We start from the raw sequence: 21,491 nt of genomic DNA, 5'->3' as shown, positions 1-21,491 counted from the left end.
CGCTAGAACAGGAATATCGAACCCAGGGTGGTTGAGTGCCAAAATCAGGAGGCATCATATAAAATCCGCAGATTCTAGCGTGAGGGAGTGAAATTTTTCCATAATGAATCGACCCCTTGCCTTGTAATGACGAATCTAGCTCTTCATGAACTTTCGACGCCAAACCGTGTAAAGACGAATGTATATCGTCATCTGGTTTCCATGCTTAATAATCACATTTTATTTCTCGGTTCAACGTTGGCTACAAATGGTAAAATATCATTTCATTACCTACAATTGGAAAGAGAACCACAGAAAAAAATAAATAGAGAATAGGAGCACGATATTCGGAAAATTAATCGAATTTGAAGGGGTTAAACTCTTCGATGGCTAAGTTCTAACAACACGTATCTCAAAATTTGGCCCGTATGAGTTAATACTGCCAATACTGTAAATAAAAAATAAAAGTCAAGAAGAAAACAAGCCTTTCCTTGCAAATGCAAGCGTCTTTTTCAGTTTTATATATTTTGGTTTTCATTTCAATTAAAATTTTATACAATTAAAAAAATAAATCGTTTTTTTGCTCTCCTGAAAAGTTGCTATTTTTTAGATACGTGGTGTTATAACTTAGCCGTCGACTTGCAATTATTCGCGATTATACAATTTATTACGACATAGGCTTCAATGTTACTATATCATCTTCAACCATAAGATAATATAGTAACATCATCTTCAGATTGAAGATGTTGAAGTAACCGCCACGTTGTAGATGATGCAGTAACATTGAAACCGAGGTCGTAACAAGTTTTATAATTGTGGAAAATCGCAAGTATTTATTTTAGCAAGAAGCATCAGTAAACTCGACCGTTATTTCTTCGCGTTTATAACTCATCATCGGAAAATTCATCGCCTCTCTTCGACGAAAACTAAGCACTACTTTCTATAAATATGAATCATCGAATTTTTTAGCTGAGGCGTTGTAAAATGTCGAAAATGACGATGAAAACACGAAACACAGATGGAAGCTGCGAAAATGAAAATGTTTAAAATTTATGTTGCATTGGAAAGGGCGTTGCGCGGTTTTTCATAGCATTGAGTTGTTACACGAGTCGTGGCCTCTTACCCTTTTGACCGGTCGTATTTTATCATTTTGTAATTTATTTCTCGCTTAATTATTATGGCATCACCTTGAAATTCTGTGGCTTTATGGTGTTATTTAGCATTTGCCTGCATCTCAAATTTTTTTAAATTTCCTCTGTATTCTCCCAGAAAATAGAATTTTATATTTCTGATCCTTGAATTTCCATAATTTGTGAAACTTTATGTATAGATGTAATGTATGCTTACGTTCCTTTTTGACATAAACTGTTTATTTTCATAGTAACTGCACTGCTGTATTTTATTAACATACATTGAACTTCAATTTTGCATTCTCAAAGTTTTGTCCGGCTGTGGGGTATGACTTTTAAGGTGTACTCACAGGTATGAACGCATGACCATTTCTGAAAGATATATTTAGTGATGCGTCGTCCTAAAATAAAATAATCTAGAGTCGTGTACCAGCTCAACCAGCCGACATCGAGGATGTAATTTTGGCTTTTATTCCTTTTTGACATAAAATTATCATTTTCAGAACCACTACTTTGCCATTTTGTTTTGACATTCATTGAACTTCAATGTTGCATTCACAAAGTTTAGGCCGCTTGCCTGGAATAACTTTTAAGGTGTACTCACGGCTATGAACACAAAAAAGACCATTTCTGAAAGATTTATATCCTTTGACTTCAGCGTATTTAACTTTTCACTCCTAAATAGGTACCTTATCATCTCGGGTTGGGTCGTTTGGTTTCCACTCTTAATTTTTTTTTTCCTTTCTTACGATTCACGTGTTTTCTCGGTGTCTATGACCTCAGCCGCATATTGTCTCGCAGGTTCTTAATCAACATTTTTCTCTCGGTCCCTTCGTCTCCGTTTTCTCACTTTTTTCCAGGAAAATCCGAATTATATCTCTACCTCTCGATTTCCCTGCCTGGCACTCAAAACCATTCCATACCCATGTCTCAAAACCATTCTCGGAATCGAGGAAGGAATTATAGAAAGAATCCATTTCCCCTGAGATCGAACGTTCTCTTTCCTCGCGGTGGACTTCCCATCGACGAAGTAATATTTTAATTATTGAGAATATTCTTCTTTAATAAAGCCGTAAGTTTGTGGTGCTTCAAACATCAAGTGATGACGATCATATTTTACCTTCCCTCAGATGAACCTGGGGCCAGTATCCTCTGAATTCTGATTTCTAAAATAGCTGCAATTATTAGTTCTTAATCGTTTAATGCAAGCAGCTCAAGTTACATCATTTTTTAGTAAAAAAGACGTAATTAAAAATTTTTATAAATATTTCGAAACTTATTTTCACGATATTGTCGGCAAAACTCAACATATTCCTTTTTATATTGTGTACTATGTACTATTTTGTGGAAACTTTTTTCCGACATTACGAGCTCTGACTTGAGACTTATCCTCGGGACTACTGAATGGGACTGATGCTTATATTCAATGCTAGTTTACGTTGTCAATGGTGCTTCTATTTATTCACATTCGAGGATGAGCCTTGTTGTGAATCCTGAGAGAAGTTTACCCACATTATTCGCCGAGAAAGTATCAAATCTTGCAGTCAAAAATGCAGTGAAGCATTCACACTATAAATATATGTGTCTAATCGCTGCTTTTATTTTTGGATTGCAAGGGTTTTTCCCCGATGTAGAAACCCCTTCTTGCTTACTAGTGATTGTTTTACCTATCTGCCACATTGAGACATATCCATGAATAGTATTTCCTGAAATGGCATCGCAAGAAACCCGCTGTAGACAGCCTGAAGACTGGGAATAGCGAGCGAAGTATAATAATAAATTTCGGCGTGGTCAGTGATTACTTCTCTTCCTCCCTGGTGGCTTTTTGCTAGGTATTCGGTGAATCGGTGTGCATTCCAAATTCTCTAGCCTCATGGTGGGGTCTGAATATGCTTTCCCCTACATTCTGCCCGTCTTTCGTCCATATTCGGTCACGGCTTCGCTTGTCGCGTGCTCTCTCCCTGTCCAAACTATATGCCCTTCCACGTCTACCTCCATATTCTCCTATCTGCACGACCCCTTTCCCCCCCGGCTTCCTCCCCTCCCATCCCACTCGGCTCTAAAAGACCGAGACTCTTCCCTTTGTCTCTTTCCCGTGAGTGCAAACAAGTGAAGACACTCGCTCCGTCTCTCCAAACAGCGCCGACACCCTAGTCTGTTTTCAATCTCCACCCACTCACCTTGACCACGTCCACAACCCTTGAATCGTCTCCTCCAAACCATCCAGCAATCTCTCTTCTGTTCAACCCGATCTTCTTCTTTTTGGACTCGATCTACATTCACCGCGTTTACCAATGAAACTGAGAGCTATATTAACTCCAACCGGTCTGAAACCTCATATGCGAGCTGACTCAGATCGCCAAATTTACCAGCACGGACTGTATTCAGCGTCCATCTTCCGGGTATACGTCGAGTCAGTTGGCTTATCGTGAAAACAGTTCTGTCTTAGTTATGTTTAGTGCTGTAGTTGGGAAAAGAAATTTAGGCGGTACTCACCAAAAATTGCCAACAGCTGAACATGTATTATACATCCGGCCGCGATTGAAATGTCAAACTCAAACTCTTGTATTAGTTCCAAGATATGCCATGAGATAACTCTGAACAAGTAAATAATCATATCAGATTTTTTTCTGAAATACATAGGACAATTTACAGTAGGGCTATTTTATACAGATATAAAAAGGTAGTTTAACCGGTACGCTTATAACGAGTTTGGATTTCAGTGGGTACGCCGTACCGGCCCAACATCAGCATTGATTATGTCCTCAGGTCTAGTTGATCGTCGTTAAATTCTGGCCGATATATACAGAGTGGAGACAAATTGTGTCATGAAACTTTAATTCCTGGATAGCTGATTCCATTAGGAACTAAAATTACCATGATGTTTTGGTCGAAAACGCACCATTGCTAAACAGCAGAAACTTTTGAGCCAAGATCCCCGATTGGCCGCGAGTATGCCCTGTTGCCGGACACCTTGGATTCATCACGATCTCCTCCGGGGAAAGCATACGAAGTCATGAGTTTTCCAGGAGCCCTATCCACTAAGCCAACCTCTCAGATAGTTCGTGGTCGGTTTTCGGAAAGACGTAATAATTTCGGAGTGAGCTATCAACTAAGGTCTCTCCGAACTTTCCGTCACGGAAACTCGTCCAAGAGCGGCCGAAATGACGGAGGGTCTCGGAAAATGACTTTCCGTTTCTCGGAATCGGGAAGTGATATGCCAGCTGGTAAGTTAAAGAATATTTTCACCGCGAATGGGTGTTGCAGAATCTGGTAAGAAGTCACGAATAATTTGCGCAGTATGTGTACTAAAATTATAAGAAATGAATGATTATGTACGGAGTTTGGAATTAAATAAAGTTACAGGCAAAACCAGTAGCCATCAAAGGTATTAATGCTTTTCAACATTGCAGTAAATTTAGCCAAGTGACGGAAACGGAAATTTCGATTCCGAAATCTCGGAAACGAGGGGATGTAGTTACTGGATAGGGCTCCAGAGCCTCCGGCAACTGGGCAAACTCGCGGCCAATCATAGCGTTTGGCTTCATGTTTCTGTACCTCAAAAATGCTGCGTTTTTGACCTTAACATCATCGTTAATTTTGGTTCCTACTGGAATCAGCTATCCATGGCTCAAATTTCTTGACTCAATCATTGTCCACCCAGTTTATTTTGGTGGCTGGCTTGAGTTTTTCCCGCCCATGCTTCTGATTGGCTGGTAGTTTCTGCGAACGTTTCCACACTGAGTAAAGGTTCATATTGTTAAGACCAATTAATAACACGAGGCGAAAAAGACCAGCAGGTGTGTTGGATTCGAATGCTGAATGTACGCAAGAGGAGATCTCTCGCTTTCTGACATGGGAAACAAACTAGACTAGACAGCCGATCTCGTACGTGTATCATTACCATTTCCACGAATTTCCATCCGAGTAATTATCTAGATACTCTCAGATCGAGCCGAGGGTAATAAAATACACCGTAAACACGAAAGTTTTCTTGCAACGCTCGCTGCTTTCTTTCGATCAAAGGATGATAAGCTGTGCTATCGCAATTCTATCCTTACTGTCATGCGACTGTTACGCAGGAATGAAGTGAAGAAGAAGTCGGGATAAGAGACACGCTCACCTGAAAGATAGTGACTTCGAAACGTATCAAAAGAAAACAACTATTTATCCGACTTTTAGACTGAAAATTTATTTCAAGAAGACTGGACTTAATGACATAGTCCATTGTTATCATTTGCCTGCATCATAAATTTTAAAACGGCGGGCGTGTAAATTTATTTAAAGATGGCGGATATTTTCAACAGTAAACTTAAGATTTAAAATTAAAATTTGTTTTTGGTAATACTATATAAATAATTCTGTGTGGAGCACATTAGAGTTTACTTTTATATCTATCATGTCACAATCCTACATAGTAAACTCGCAAAACATTGGTTTCATAGTCAACACAAGCCCTTGTCAGCATTTTCCTGAAACTCAAATTTTAAAAATTTTCCTCAGTAATTTAACTCATGATTTTTAATAAATTTGATATACAGGTACATATTTACATTTCTAATCTGTAAAACCTGGAAATAAGAGATGATAACCTAATTTTGAGCAAATATTTTTCGTCAAAGAAATCTAATTATCTTCGGGTATTTGCCGTAAAAAGTCACAATCTCGTGAATCAGGAATGACGAGCATTGTTAATTGGCTTTTTTATTTAGTTCAAGATATTTTCTTTTTTTTTTTATATCCGAAAAAAAAAGTTGCTCATTTTTTTTTACCATTAGCCCCGCCTCTACCATCCAATACCCTATGCTTCCATGGTTGCATTAGTTCTTGCATGTCACGGTTCGCTTCTGCTTGACAATGGGCTGAGGTCACCCCTCTCCCTCCCCCCTCTCTGCTGGAATGTTTATCGCCGGAGTGGGTGACTCACGGTGTAAAAAAAAGAAGGCGGTGACTCCAAGTCCTCCTTGCTATTCCCGAGAGCGACAGCTTATTACCGTCATTTGACTCTTTATCTCTTTACCCTTCTTCTCCATTTCTGCTTTTCTTCCATCATTTTATTTATCTCTTTCTCCGATATTCTCGGACGACTTTTAAAAAATCTGAAAATGTAAGTCAATTCAAAAAGAAATACAGTGGAACATTACTACTAGTGATCTAAATATTGTGCTACACTGTTCATAATCTACATCTACAAATTACCCTGCGAGCCACCTCTAGGGTGTTTGGCAGGGGGTGATCAATCACCAGCATGCAGCATGCATTTGGACTCCCACATGCACACCACACCGTCCAAGAAACGTCCCGTATAATAACAAACTATACTACTATATGCTGTTAGAAATAGAATATAGAATAGAAATTCAGAAACATGCAGTAAGTTTTACATAGGTTAGTAGGCTACACTACAAGTCATGCAATCTATTTACGCGTTCTATTGCTGCCGTTATAATCTCTTATTGATCGTGGAAAAAATGACATTCGGAATCTGTCTGTTCTGCAATCTATCTCTCTTATTTTATTTATATGATCTGATCTTCCGTAGTACGTTGGCGTCCGCAAGATATGGTTAACTTCGTCAGAAAAGACACTGCTCTTGAATTTATCTAAAAGGTTTAGTCTATTTTTCAATCTACGGTCCGACAGAGATTCCCATCCGAGTTTATGTAAGAGGTCAGTTACACTAACAAGACTATCGTAACGACCTTTCACATACCTGGCAGCTCTTCTTTGCACGCGTTCTAACTCTGTTATTAAGCCTTTTTCATGAGGGTCCCAAACACTGGCAGCGTATTCCAAATGTGGTCTAACGAGGGAAAAGTAGCTAATTTCTCTCACTTTGTCGTCGCACTTTCCTAATATTCTTTTAACAAAACCCATTTTACGATTAGCTTGACCGGTTATTTCTCGAATATGTTTATTCCACGATAGATCATTATTGAGTCTAACCCCTAGATATTTCACAGATTCAACTGCCTTTAACTGCGTGCCCCGAATGACATAGTTACGCTGTAGGGAGTTATTCTTCTTCCAGAAATTCATTACGACGCATTTTTCCAAATTTAATTCTAACTGCCAAGCATCGCACCAAGCTTGGATAGCAGCAAGGTCATTCGTTAGTTCATCTATATCTTTGCTGGAACGAATTTCTCTGTAAACTACAGCGTCGTCTGCAAATAATCGTAACTTACTCTGCACTACTTCGCCAATGTCGTTTATATAAAGAAGGAATAGGAGTGGGCCAATGACACTACCCTGAGGAACGCCAGTAGTCACTCTAACCTCATTGGAGACTGCACCGTCTAATACTACTCTTTGGACGCGGTCGCTCAAAAATTCTCTAATCCAGGAAATGACATCTTCGTCTAGACCATAAGATTTCAGTTTTATTATTAACTTTCCGTGGGGTACTTTATCAAATGCCTTTTTGAAATCAAGAAAAATCGCGTCTACTGGAATGTTGTCTTCCCCGGAGTCTAAAATATCGTGGGCGAAAAGCGCTAACTGAGTTTCGCACGATCTGCTTTTCTTGAATCCATGTTGATTTCCCATTAATAAGTTTTGCGCGTCTAGGTGTTTCATTACCGAGCTGACTACGATGTGTTCAAGGACTTTGCAAGAGATGGACGTTAAAGATATCGGCCTGTAATTAGATGGCTGTTCCTTGTCTCCACTTTTAAATATTGGCGTTACATTAGCGATTTTCCAGTCATTAGGTACTTCGTGTTGCTTGATGGATTTACTGAATATTAACTGCAAGTAGGGGGCAAGTTCTGAGGCTAGTTCTTTATATACGCGAGAAGGATATTCTTACATACGTTTACATTTTCAGATATTCTTACATACGTATGTCTTCTCTTTAATTATTTTGTTTAATATTATGTCGGATTCTGTGATATTGATGCATCATATAAATCTTCCTATTGTATTTAATACGTGTTGGCTCTAAGATATGCATAATCATGTATCTTCCTAAGGAATACACTTGTTTCGGGATAATTAATTTCTATTTTCTATATTTTCCTATCAGGGTTTCGCTGTACTTAAAAGCGGGCGTATTTTTAAGCCCTTAGCGAGAAGAAGTCTAAGAGTGATCAGTTGGGAACGCGGTTGTTTCGTATTGATCAATAAAAATGCTATCATATTTAAATTTTCTGATTAATGTAATTATACCATTCTCTGACCCAAATAACAAATCTGAGATGTTCACTACGGAATTTCACCTTATGTAAAATTTATTTCTTAGATTTAAACACATGCAAGTGTTGAATAAGGTCTACTTGAAGTACACTTGAAATTTCTTGGTGATGTCTTGAGTTTTTACCGAGTTACACGCCACGAGAAAAGACGAAATACGACCACTGGAGTGAATTCAATTAAAATACAGCATCGATATAGTTACTCATGAAGTAATCAACATCTACGAGGCTTATTCTATTGAATGGCGTAGAGTATACCTTTTCTTTTTGAAAGATTATATTTTTTAAGAAATGGCTCCGTGGTAAAGACATTATTTCGGAAGGTTAAAAATAATTCCATACACGCACTGACTCCTCCTGAGGTCTATCATTTTATGGAGTGAAACTTCCCTATTTCTGCCCTCAATATTTTTTTTTATTATTAGAATGCCATGGAATCTATCATTTTATGGGGTGAAACTTATTCAATGTCGATGATTTTTTTATCACTTTAGTCATGATCATTAATTCATTGCCCCTTCTTTTTTTCCGCAGATCCAAGGCTGTGGACGGAGGCCCACGTGTCCGTTTGGTTGTCCTGGGCAACGAGGGAGTTCTCGCTCGAGGGTGAGCCCAGCTTCCACGGGCACACTGGCCGCGAGTTGGTCGCCATGGGCAAGGAGACGTTTATCATGACGGCGCCCCCTTACATGGGCGACATCCTGTGGGAACACCTTGAAATCCTGCAGAGAGGTTTGTACACCATAATATGAGCTTAGCACCTAAATATTTTGCTTTGGATGGTTTAGTTTAAGGAATTCATCATCTTCTGCATCAATAATTACAGCCCTTTCAAATAGTCTCTTATCATTACCGTTATTCGAAAAAGTAAGGGCTTATTTAATACTTTCAATACTTAATATAGGGTTAAAGTTGTAATATCTGGGTCGTATATTATTTTTTAAGCAATTATAATTTCTGTTGGTTGTTTATACTTTGTTATCATACTGCCACCCCAGTAACCTGAAGCCTTTCGATTGAAAATCAATTTCTCGAAAAATCGATTTCACTGACATTTTTCTATCGATAATTATGGCTGTTGTTTTTGTAATTCCCAATGTAGAGGTGGAACGGGAGGAGAATGAGGATCTTTGTTGTATTGTCGAGGTTTTTATTTAGATTGAAAATCGATAGCTTGAAAAAAGAAGTCTTCTTTTCGATTAAAAATCGATACCTTAGAAATCGATAGCTCCAAAAAATGGAGCCATTCATTTCGATAAAAATCTTTATCTCGAATAAACGATCTTTTCTCGAAAAATCGATTTTGATAAAAAATCGATTTCCATTTTTCCATCCCTAATTATGACCATGGTTCCCTTATAATTTCAATTGTAGAGGGGAAACGAGTGCGAGTATCCCTCGAGAACGAGCCTCCCAACCTATACGAGGACTTTTCGAGGTATTCATTTCGATTGAAAATCGATAGGACTACGTAGGTTTCCGCGGTATTCAGGTTCCAATTTCTCCATGTTTCCGGTGCCAGTCGCCGGCACTGCTGCCAGCGAAACTGTTATCATCACCAACAAACCAACGCGGTTGCACCGGAAACATGGAGAAATTGAATATCGATAGCTTGAAAAATTCATTGATCGAAAAATCGATCATTTCATTTCGATGAAAAACTCGTTATATCGAATAATCGATATTTTCTCGAAAAATCGATCTTTTATCGAAAAACTTATTTTGACAAAAGATCGATTTCTATTTTTCCATCACTAATTATGACCACGGTTTCCTTTTAATTTCCTTTGCAGAGGTGGAACGGGAGCGGGACTCCTTGGAGAACGTTCCTCCCAATCTGTACGAAGAGGCGGTGTGCGTGCCCGACCTGTCCGACATCCTGACCAATATGCCCCCGCTCAAGCCCATCCGGGCCGCCCCCGACGCCCAGCAGCCCTCCACCTCGGCCGCCTCCTCGTCGTCCGTGGGGGGGTCGTCGTCGCCCCAGCGCCCCAACGGGGCCAACTCCGCCCCGGGCAACCCGCCCCCTTCACCCGACCACCCCAGACAGCACCCGTCCGCCCAGTCCGCACCCGGAGGCGGGAACAATGCCTTCATGGAGAGTCAATGTGAGTACCTACCACTTCATTTCCGCATCCAAGAAAGAACGCACTTCATGATAATTAACCTAAGTCCTTCGTGGTAAATTAAAATTCACTAGCAATCTTCCGAAAATACTTTAATTTTCCTGTTCCAAGTCATTTTGTGTTACTTTTTTGTTATCTGTCGCTATCTTCAGAAGATAAAAAATGTATTGTAGACTTTTATTCATAAATAATATAATTTTTCCCTGTGAATAACCTCAGTGAATTCTTCTTGAATGTCCAACCGGGTTAGGGTCAGGGGCGGATCCAGGATTTCTTTCTGGGGGGGGGGGGGCACAAGGAAACGTCGTAATTCGAAACAAACGCAGTGATGAGACCGTATTAAAAATCATGCATATTTTTTAAGGATCTTGGGAGGGGCACGTCACCCCCCCCCCTTAGACCTGTCTATGGTTAGGGTCATCATCAGCCCTGACGATATTGGGATAGACTCCCAGCGTAACGTTGGTCTACAACATCCGGACCCTAACCTGTTTGAAAACCCGCGAAGAATTTATTGAATTAAAATTATAGTATTTATGAAAATTATCCAGTAACTTTTTATTTACTAACGTGTTATAATTCCCCTAGAATTTCCCAGAAACAGCTCTTAAAACTCAATTACTACTTGTTTTGAGTGAAAATGTCCAAGACCGTAAAATCCGAACTGCGATTAAAGTCAGAAACATATTTTTAATTTTTTAGCGCATTTTTATTATCCTCGATTTGAAAGGATAGGGCTTTTTTTTACAGCGATGTTGATGAAATTAACATGGGACTAACACATTCATTGATGCTGTGAATGGGAATATCCATCACTGGCGGAACTCATGCCATTCACACATCGCTGCTCATGCCAATCACAAATTTTTTACCATCGCATTGGCGGGGATTTATTTACCTCTCCATCACCGAGGCCGCCTGGTTAATTCGGTTGGTCGACACCTATGCTCCTCTCCACAGATAGTTGCATAGCCAGTTGAAAAACTGGTTTTTGATACATTTTTTTTCTATTTACATAGATATTCGATTTTTTTAATTTTCATTTACGTTTTCACTTAAGTTAATTATAAACTGAGCGTAATTATTACGAAAATTGATTGAATCGGATGCGCTGTGTTTTTTCGTTGAGACTGCGGTTACATAGCTTCATTTTATGAATTTTTGGTGATTAAGGAGTTATTCAAATTTGATATTGTAGTTATGCAACCCGAATGTGTATGATGTGGGTTGCCTATATGCAAGGCTTTCCCGAGTTGATTAAATTGTAGTATCCAGTTTTTACAAGTCCGTGGACTAATTTCGTGCGATAGATCTGGTAGTGTTTTTTTTTATTTCGGAATCATTATCTCCTATACAAGTTGTAAAAGTTGCATAATGGTATTATTTTTGACAATATTTTCTTGAAATGTAGAGAGAGACCTTGGTTTTCATACGAAGTATGTGAGTGAGTGCAAATTTGATTGCCTTTCTTCGCCATCTGCGTATATGGCAGAAGACTTGTCATTAGAACGACGGTTAGGTTTCACCGCTATACCTAAATACATTAATTCCGAGAAGATATTATTAATGTCTTTCGTCGGGAAATCACTAGTTCTTATTTAGCCACTCTTTGGTTCCACCTAACTTACGTCACTTATCCACCGTGGTATTTAGTAGTCAGGCGGCGTGGAGTTACCCTCCGCCCGCGAGGCGGCTGTAGGCCGTGCCGAGGTACGCGTGGGATTTCCAATCGCCGGAGCGGTTTGCGCCAGTTATTTTGGGAGGCGTGCGTCCGGATCAAGTTCGCCGAGTGCCAAAGGGGCGTCCCGTCCCATCTCCTTCAGGGCCGGCAGCGGGGGTGGACCGCGCGCCGCCCCTCATATAAGTGCATCTGCAAATCCCCTCGCTTCATCGTGCTTCACTCGAAAATCATCTGAACTTGATCTTTTATGCACTTAACCATGTTTTAGGCCTCACAACTACCTATTAAACTAGCCACAGCTATGACTAAGACTAGTATCGTATTCCTGCAATCACAGCACCAAGCAGTCGTCAATCGTTTCCTCCGTATCTCATCTAAAAGCTGCCTCTACATCGTAAAATATATTGTAAATATTCTATACTGAAATTCCTTGTCACTCTTTCTCTCAAATCAGATTTACTATTTAACTCTTGCGTAGTCGCTTGAGATAAAGTTACGTTACTACTTGCGTAGGTTCATGTTGACCCAGAATTTCAAACTTTTAAGTAATAATGGTCACTTGATTTGAAATAAATCTGGGTTTTAGTAATAAGAAACTGAAAGTATTTGAAGAATTTTATTTTCCTTTTAAATATGATTCAGAGGTCTTGTATATAGTTTTACTGATAATTTGCTATTACTGTCTACGTATATTAAAACTGCATCACAAACGTTCGCAACGAGTCGTTGAGCGGTATTTTTTAATACTCAAAGACTCGCGTCCGGACAAAATGCTAAATTATGATACATAATGCATATATCTGAACAAAAAATTGCATGGAAAGAAAATGCACGCTATGGGATTACGTGGGACGCAAACTGCTGAAATATGTAACGGAATTAATTTTTATTGATTAAAATAAACCTCTCGGGTCTTATAGAACCGACACGACTGCTAAAGGGTTTACCTAAAGTGACGGTGATAATGTCGTAATGTTTGTCCATTTTCATTGTGGATGAGGTTTTTTTTAACACCCTCCTTATTCTCTGTCAGAATCTCTAATCCGTCACGTGACTTGATTCATATCGTTCAAGGATGGGTGAACAACTTTCTATTTCGTTTCGTCTTAATTGCGCCCCGGGATCTCCTACTCGGGCTCCTCCCCGAGACTCCCGTGAAGTTTCGCAACGCAGGAGACTAACCGCGCGCCCACTTTCGTACCCCGATGGTTATAAAGATGTTTTCATAACAATCATAAGGATAAATGTAGGGCGTGTATCGAGCCAAAGATAATCACCACGGACGCCTTTCCCCTCGTGAACTCGGTAGCTGGGCGATGACTCATCAAGAAATATCCTTGGGGCGATACTAGTTTTGAGTATCGAGTATTGACCTTTTCCTTTCTCTGCGATACTGAGTACTTCGTAGATATAGTGCTTTTTTTATTATTTGCCGCGAAAACAGCCAACATTTGGTGTTTTACGACGAGAAATATTCAGCAATCAACAATGAACATACTCAAACACTATAGAGGCCATTTACCCAGGCGGGGCTCAAACCCGCGGCCTTTCGGCTTAGCAGGCGAGACTGTACCTCGCTGCCACCGAGGTCGACTTTTCAGGTTATATCATATGGAAATTTCCCAATATGGAAAATGAAAGAATTACCTGGAAATGTAAACATGCTATGACGCCCTGATCATGCCTATTAAACGAAAAAGTGAAGTGTTATTCTTATATTTTCATAAATTTTAGAAATTATCATTTTCTTGATAATTTGATAGCTTCCTTTTTTCTTAATCATTGACATTATGTGTTTGAGTGCTCACCATCTCCGGCGCTTATATGCATCATGAATCCTTATTTCACATATTCACGTGAGGATTGCCCTCTTTGATGAAACGAATTTGACATCTCGAAAATACCATAAATATAAACTTATCATTGTAATTAGTCTTAAAGATGAATATTTATCCCCTGCGATTAATTTCTTCCATATTAACAGTCATAAATGTAACATTACTAATAGTGTCCCTTTATTTCAAAATGATATTTATATTCAATTTTGGATATGGTATCGACGCAGTTCGTACTTATATTTTTTATTTAACTAGTTGATGCTAATGTTAAATGAATGTATTTTTATACTCCGCCTGTGATTTACACTCATGACGTTTTCCTTGCATCGTTAAAGATCATTTTTTGATTCTTGCCTCATCTCTTACATTTTTGTGTTAACATAAGTTTTTTCTCTAACGTTTTGCGCTGACCTTAAATTGGAGATAGCAATTATAACCATGCATACGACACATAAATCACTTATTTATTGATTATGATGGATTTCTTTCTCACAAAGAATGGTATTTCACGTGATTCGAATTAATACCGTGGTTAATATAATACTCATTGACCCGACTGCCAAATCATCCGTCACTCGCCCATTTATTAAAGATACATTATACTAGTTAATTTGTTACACCGCTTGATTGCTTCTGTGAGACACTCCCTTCCGATGGAGTGGTCGTACGGCTGAATAAATGGTAAAAGTATTGTGACCTTAATCGAAGAAATCGTTTCTGACCTTGAATTTTTAAACCTAATAATCATGCTTTGATTGACGTTTGTGGGGTGCGTAATTGGTATTTAATTTTATGTTGGTTTCGTTAGAGTGCGTTATGTTCAATTTATTGCCAACGCTGTGAAGGACTCGGGGCTTGACTGATTGTAAGATATATTCCTATCTCCCTGTTATCTGTATTACCCATTCATTAATTGCCATTATCTTGTCAAACTCTTCGATACATCCGCTGTACAAACGCTCAGCGATCTCCCACCGAATAAAATCTGCTCATCTAGTATTGCGAGTACTAGATGAGCGGATGAGTGGAGGTATCGTTTTGTTCTGTCGTATCTCGCCATTATGCTAGCTTCTATGATACTTTTGTTAGTGAAGGACTCCTAAGAAATAAAATAAAAGACCAAAAATTTGTTCGGTTCACCAATATACTTAAAAATGTACGAACCGGGTTTCATAGTTGCATCTTCAGGTAACTAGCAGATCAGGTATCAAGGGATAGTTGCAGCTGATGATATTATCATGTCATGATACCCTGGTCGTGCCTTTTTCAATATATTAGTGAACCTACCAATGTTTATTCTGTTATTTTCCATAATGGAAAGGTTTCACGCAGTTAAGTCTGAAGTTATCAGTTATATCCTGTGAACTCAGAGTTTGAAATTCGTGTGTGAAGCAGACAGTTTATATTGATTTATTAGAGGTGCCACTAGCCTTCACAAACTCGAAAGTCATTGAACCTTTAACTCAAATGTCTACCATGAAATAAATACTCATCATTTGTTCACTCTATTCGTTGGCACGGAATCCATTACCGAAATCATGGATTGTATTTTAATGACTTAATTAAAAGTTTATCTGGATGACATTTTTGCTACTGCAGTAATATACACAGCATTACAATTGTTTTCTGAAGTTGATCCCACCAATAGAAAATAACAGCAAAATCTGATTTGTATTTATGATATTCTAAAATGCTTACATTTTTTGGAGCAATAAAATATAGTATTATTTCATCCTCATTAGAAACATATGTTGTTCTTACTTTTAGTCAGTTTAGTGTAGTACGTGTAAGTTGAAATATTTGTTGTAATGTGTACTCAAACGAATCAATTTATGGACATTTTTATAAAAAAAAACTGTTGATTGGAGTTCTCAAAGATGGAAGAATTTTTACCTCCACCATTTTAATGAATAAATTGCTCTGCTATACCTAGATATGTTTTGCTGTCGATCGCGCCCGTATCGGTTTTCCCACCGGCAGGACGTTAATGGAAAGATGCGTGCTTAAAGGCACGCGAGTTCACCGGAGCCCTGGCTAGCGGTGAGGGGGAAGGCACGCGCACGGAAATAGACTGTCGTTTGTCAGCGTGGGCCGAGGATCTGGCCGTTCGCGGGAGATTGAATGGGATTGGTGGAGGGAGATGACGGTGTTGCATCAGTGTCCGAGGAACGTAATTTTTTTCGGGAGGCATAGCGGCCCAGCCGTCCCCTTTTCCACATTCTTGGAAACCTATTTTTTTTCTGGCAGACTCGGTATTAAATCCTCCTACTCTCCTTGATATCATCACTAGAAAAAATTGGAGGCTATATTAGTCCGAATTCCTATTCATTTCTCGCATACCACTCTTAATGTCTATTTTCTCCTCCGTTTGTTGAATAGGAATGCTTTCCCAGGCCTTTTTATCGAATATTTTTTCAAACAGGTTTAATCTCTTTGCCATACGTAGGTTCGTCTTGCGTTATGATATGGTGGAAGGCTGTATTTCGTTGAGTTATTTGGTCCAAATATTAATTGAGGACCCTAGAAGCAAAGCGGTACAAGTGCAATTTTAATAATTTTGGGGGTAAGAGCTGATTGCCGGCCTCGGTGGTAGGGGGATAAGATCCTGACGTGCCATATAAGAGATCACGGGTTCGAGTCCCGCCTGGGTAGGTAGCCCCTATCAAGGGCATAGTGTTTCGTACACGTGTAATTGTTAAATTCATTGAACAACCCGTTGTACCATGGGCAATGTTTGCTGTATTCGGTGGTATGGGAATGAATAAATATATAATGGTTAGTGGTACACAGCGTTTGATTGTTTAGTTAAAAACCCTTATGTAGAAGTAATATAGTAGTTTATGTAGAAGGCCAATGGTGTTGCTTTCGGTGGTACTGGAATTATCACTAATCAGTTATCAGCTACTGGAATCACCATTCAGTAATCTTAAGATTGATTTTACGCAATTTTCCACTCAATTCTCCTATCAGCTGCTCTTGTTAGACCTACGTATTTCTTATCTTTCACGCCCTTCTTTACATGTTCCGTTTATTTTGTTAGAGGTCTTCCTTTTCCGTTTTTGTCATACGATTGTCCCTCGACGATTGTCTTCATCAGGCCATCATGTTTCAAGATGTGGCCTATAATATTGTTCCATCTTCTTATCAAGGTTTTCGTAAGGCATCTCTTCTCTCCTACTCTTCATAGAACTTCCTTATTACTAACTCGGTCGGGAAACATAATGAAAGATACACTGTTGTATGTTCCACAAAAGTTAAGTGACCGACCCAGGTTTCGACATTAAACTATGTTATTTTCAAAGGGTTTCGACATTATACTATGTCATAAGTAGACTTCTGTGGAACATATAACAGTGTGTCTTTTATAATGTTTCATGTCACCAAGTTCCACCAAATATCGACATCAAGCATTAAGTTAAACTAACTCGGTCGATCCATTTGATCCTCATCATTCTTCTGCCGCACCACATTTCGAAGGCCTCTCTCCGTGTTTTCTCCGCTGCTGTCATTGTCAATGCCTCACTTCCATACAGGGGCACACTCCGAATGTAGGTTCTTATAAATTGTTTCTTTACTTCCATATTTAAGTTTCCCGCCGTAAGCAGGTCTTTCTTTTGATGGAATGCTCTCTTCGCTTGGGCAATTATGCTGATAATTTCTTTCTTGATTCTCCCGTCGATAGCTTTCCTGCTTCCCAAATAACGGAATTGGTACAGGAGTAAATAAATAAATAAATTTTACATTAAAAACCGATCAAAATGGGCCCAAAATGGTAGAAAACTCAAGTTTCAACATTACGGACTTGTTCCCCTTTTTTGTATTCACCTCGAACATTTCCTTCATTTTGCTCTGCACTGCACTCTTTGGATTGGTCGGACGAAATGGTGGATTTCTCTCCCCTCCCCTTGGAGTACGTAAATGTCTTCTGCTTCGACAGCTAGGCGCCTGGCATACATTTCCCATTCGGCCGACCGTTCTGAACTCTCTTGGGCTCATATGTATTTTCCCGAGACAATACCACTGCTTCCCACCGTTCACTCCGAAACGCTTTCGAACACACAACTCAAATGGACAAGCTCGCTCGAGGTCACTTTCTTGTGTGCAGAATATCGTTCGATGGTACACCTCTGTGCTTTGAGAACAAAGTACCACCTCAGTCTTTTGATCGTGAATAAAATCCGAAGCACGGATATTACATGAGAGTCCCACCTGGGTAGGTTTCCCCTATCCAGGGCATAGTTTTTCGTACGCGTTTAATTGTTGAATTTATTGAACAAACCGATTTACCATGGGCATAAATCCTAAATTCGATCCTGAATTTGTTGTCAACCACCGCGCATTTAAATGGGTTTCAAAAGTCGTCGCTCGCGTCGCTAACGTACAAATTGATCCGATTTTCACGAGGAAAAATGTATAATTAGGGGTGTCAAACGAAATTTATATTTATGATGATGTAATTTATCAAATTCACAACTCTTCAATGCTATTCCTCGCAATTACAAACATAATAATACAGAATATTGGAAAGTTTTGATCGCACTCATCACCACGCTATGGACATTTTTGAAATCCGATTAAAATGCGACCGAAGTGGCAACAGAAATGAATCATCTAAGATAGAATTGGGCCTACTGTATGCAGTCCCCTTGATCCATAGATTCAACCGCAATGGAATTGAATTTTTCCTTATTGAAATAAATATTTGCTATTTTCCTCGATTATGTATTGAATATCACAATTGTACCGTGTATAATAGTGGAAAATGTCTATTCAATAGAAAACGTTTAAAACTGATTTCAAACGATCGGAAAAATAAAATTTTCCCCCATGTGGCATAATGTATGAGTAATTGATGAATTTTATTGCTACATTCAATGTATTTTTGTTTCGTTTTGCATGGAAATATATTAAATGTTGTCCACTAGTATTTTAGTAATCAAGGTCGTTATGTAAGAACCGTGAGGAGCATTAATTCATATTTCTTCGATTCGGTTGCTACCCTGCGTTTATTTTCCCCTTTACAAAGCTCTGTTGCTAGTCCCCGTGACTTAAGCGTTGTAGACCTTGCAGTCCCAGTGTATAATACAAGAAAATGAACACCTAAAAAATCAAAAGAAATTAATCTAATCTGCTCCGAACAAAATTTGTAGGCTAATGTAGGTATTTGTACCAGATGATCCCGTGCCCCGTTAAAACTTACGTCGTAAATTAAATATTCATGAGCAATTATGAAGTTTTCTTTGCTTTTCATCATTCTAATTATTACATTATAAAGCAAAATTCATTCAATCCGCACCGATTTTTTTAGGTTAATGTGTAAGTTTACGAAAAATTTGATTAGGTTTTATTAGGAATTAGAATAAATTACACTGATAGATTATTATTTCTTTAGTACATATAAAGTCTTCCATAAGGACTATAGGTATCCGCGAACTGTGTCAGAAGTCGAAGAAAGAAAATGGCCTCTGTTATCGCCACAAATCTCCATCCTCACCCTCACCCGCAAACCTCTTAAAAACATCCCGTTCCCCTCCCGAAGAACGGATTTGCATGACAATGGCCGAGCGCCTTTAAGAAAATGCTTTTAATTTCCTCCTTCACTCCCATACCCCCTATTGCCTTTCCCACCGGCCATAAGTTACGATTTTTTCCACAGGCGGGTTCACTACCCCCTTCTCCCTGAATGGGAATCGAAGTGGTGGCAGAAAAATGTATGCGTCGATCGCGTATTGTCTTTTCGTACTTTTCCTCCACACAGAAAGAGAGAGACCCGCCCCCATTTTACCAGACTGGCGGTGGAAAAAAATTCCCTCGTCGTTGGCCCATTCGACGTCTCCGCTTGTTGTGTGTGTAGTTCGTTCTCTTTTCTCCCGCCAGGGGGGCCCCGATGTGCGTCCCATTATTCCCAACCAGCGTGCTTCCGTTCCATTTCCCGCCCAGCCCAGCGATCGCATCCTGGCACCTAAGTCTCGACGCATAGCGCAACGTTGAAATACCTTCCATGAGACCTTCCATTTTTGTCTTTATTTTTATCGACTCTCTCTCCCTCCCTGTGTAGACTGGGGCGTAGCCGATTGTTGCGGTAGGTGCGACCAATTCCTTCCGAAAAGATTTTTTTTCGTGTCTCATTTGTTTTGCTTCAGTTCAAGCGTGGAGCTGAAATCGCCCTCTGGGTTCTTGGAGAAGTGGGGCATTAAGAAATGTCACCATGTAAATGGAACCGCTGTAAGTTCTAAAATACGTGGAAATTCCCCTTGAAAAGACTAACATTGAGGATTGATTATTTATTTATTTTCATACCACCGTAAACAGCTCTATACGGCCTTTTACATCGGGGTTATTAATATGTTAACAATTTAACGTGCACAAACAACCATGCCCTGGATAGGGGTAACGTACTCGAACCCGCGACCTCCTGTTTGGCAGGCGAGGACTTAACCCCGTCGCCACCGAGGCCGGCAAGTATGTTCTACTGTTGAAACATTTTCTACCCGTGTTATGTAACGTCAATGGATAAAATAGAGATGATTGCCTCAAATTTTTGTCAGCGAAGATTTTTTGCTTTTTCCTACATTTTTCCGATGATAGACAAATAACCTAGTATTTCATTCAGGAGAAGGATCAAACAAAGTAGACACTTCTTGAGCATGAAAAATATTCTCTATGAGTTAGAGTTTACTAATTACCTCCTCATGAAGCTGAATTTTTCGCTTTCTGCGTCACTTCGCAGCTTCGTAAGTTTTATATGAATGTTTTTAGCAGTCATAATTTAGACAAGTCGCTTTCGCTCCCTCCGTAAGTACACTTAAAAAAAATTGGAACTGCAATCGGGAATATTAGGAGAAAGAATAAGCCAACATTATCTTCAGCAAAGGAACTAAAAGTGGGAGGATGATTAGAGCAAACACACTGGCGAATAACGGGCGAGACTAGCTAGGATTGAATACCACGACTAACTGCTAGATTTGTCGGAGAAAGTGACGGTCGTATCTCGTCTCGTTCACCCCAAACATTGGTATGAATCAGTCAAGTCAGTCATTGGTCGGTAGAATGGGACTGTATAGAGGAGGCCCAATTCCATCACATAGAAGGCTGATTTCTGTTGCAACTTCGGTCGCCTTTTAATCGGTTTTCAAAAATGTCCGCGGCGCGATGATGAGTATAGTGCAGTTCACTTTTATCCAATATTTTGCAGTATGATGTTTGTAATTGCGAGGAATAGCATAGTAAATTAATGAATTTAATAGATCACATCATCAAGTGTATTGACTTGTATTAATAGCCCTAATAACACCTCATTTCCCCGTGAAAATCGGATCAATTTGTCCGTTAGCGACGCGAGTGGATACCACAGCTTCAAAAATCCCTTCCCTGGACCTATTTTCCTCTGCTACTCGTTACAAAGCCACCTTAAAATGCCATCTGAATAATTCACCACTGTCTAATCAATACTGCACCTTCTTATGTTTAAAAATTTTGTTTTCCGTTAGTTTTTTTATTGTGCTATTGTTTGTTATCTTTTAGGCGTTATTTGTTTAAGG

The 21,491-nt window shown here is 39.3% G+C and overlaps 1 protein-coding gene across 6 annotated transcripts in view; it reads left to right on the top strand.

Annotated features, from left to right (window-relative positions):
• LOC124167546 (ETS-like protein pointed) overlaps positions 1 to 21,491 on the top strand; it is a 592,213-nt gene that overhangs the window by 493,155 nt on the left and 77,567 nt on the right. For all 6 annotated transcript variants that reach the window (XM_046545502.1, XM_046545499.1, XM_046545501.1 and 3 more), the window contains 2 exons: positions 8,840 to 9,037; positions 10,099 to 10,413. In XM_046545502.1, coding sequence (XP_046401458.1) covers positions 8,840 to 9,037; positions 10,099 to 10,413 — 513 coding nt within the window. The remainder of the gene's footprint in view (positions 1 to 8,839; positions 9,038 to 10,098; positions 10,414 to 21,491) is intronic.

The sequence above is a fragment of the Ischnura elegans genome, chromosome 11 (assembly GCF_921293095.1).
Source record: "Ischnura elegans chromosome 11, ioIscEleg1.1, whole genome shotgun sequence".
Lineage (NCBI taxonomy): Eukaryota > Metazoa > Arthropoda > Insecta > Odonata > Coenagrionidae > Ischnura > Ischnura elegans.
Note: the sequence above shows the minus strand (reverse complement) of the source record. Positions and strands in the feature narration are given on the sequence as shown.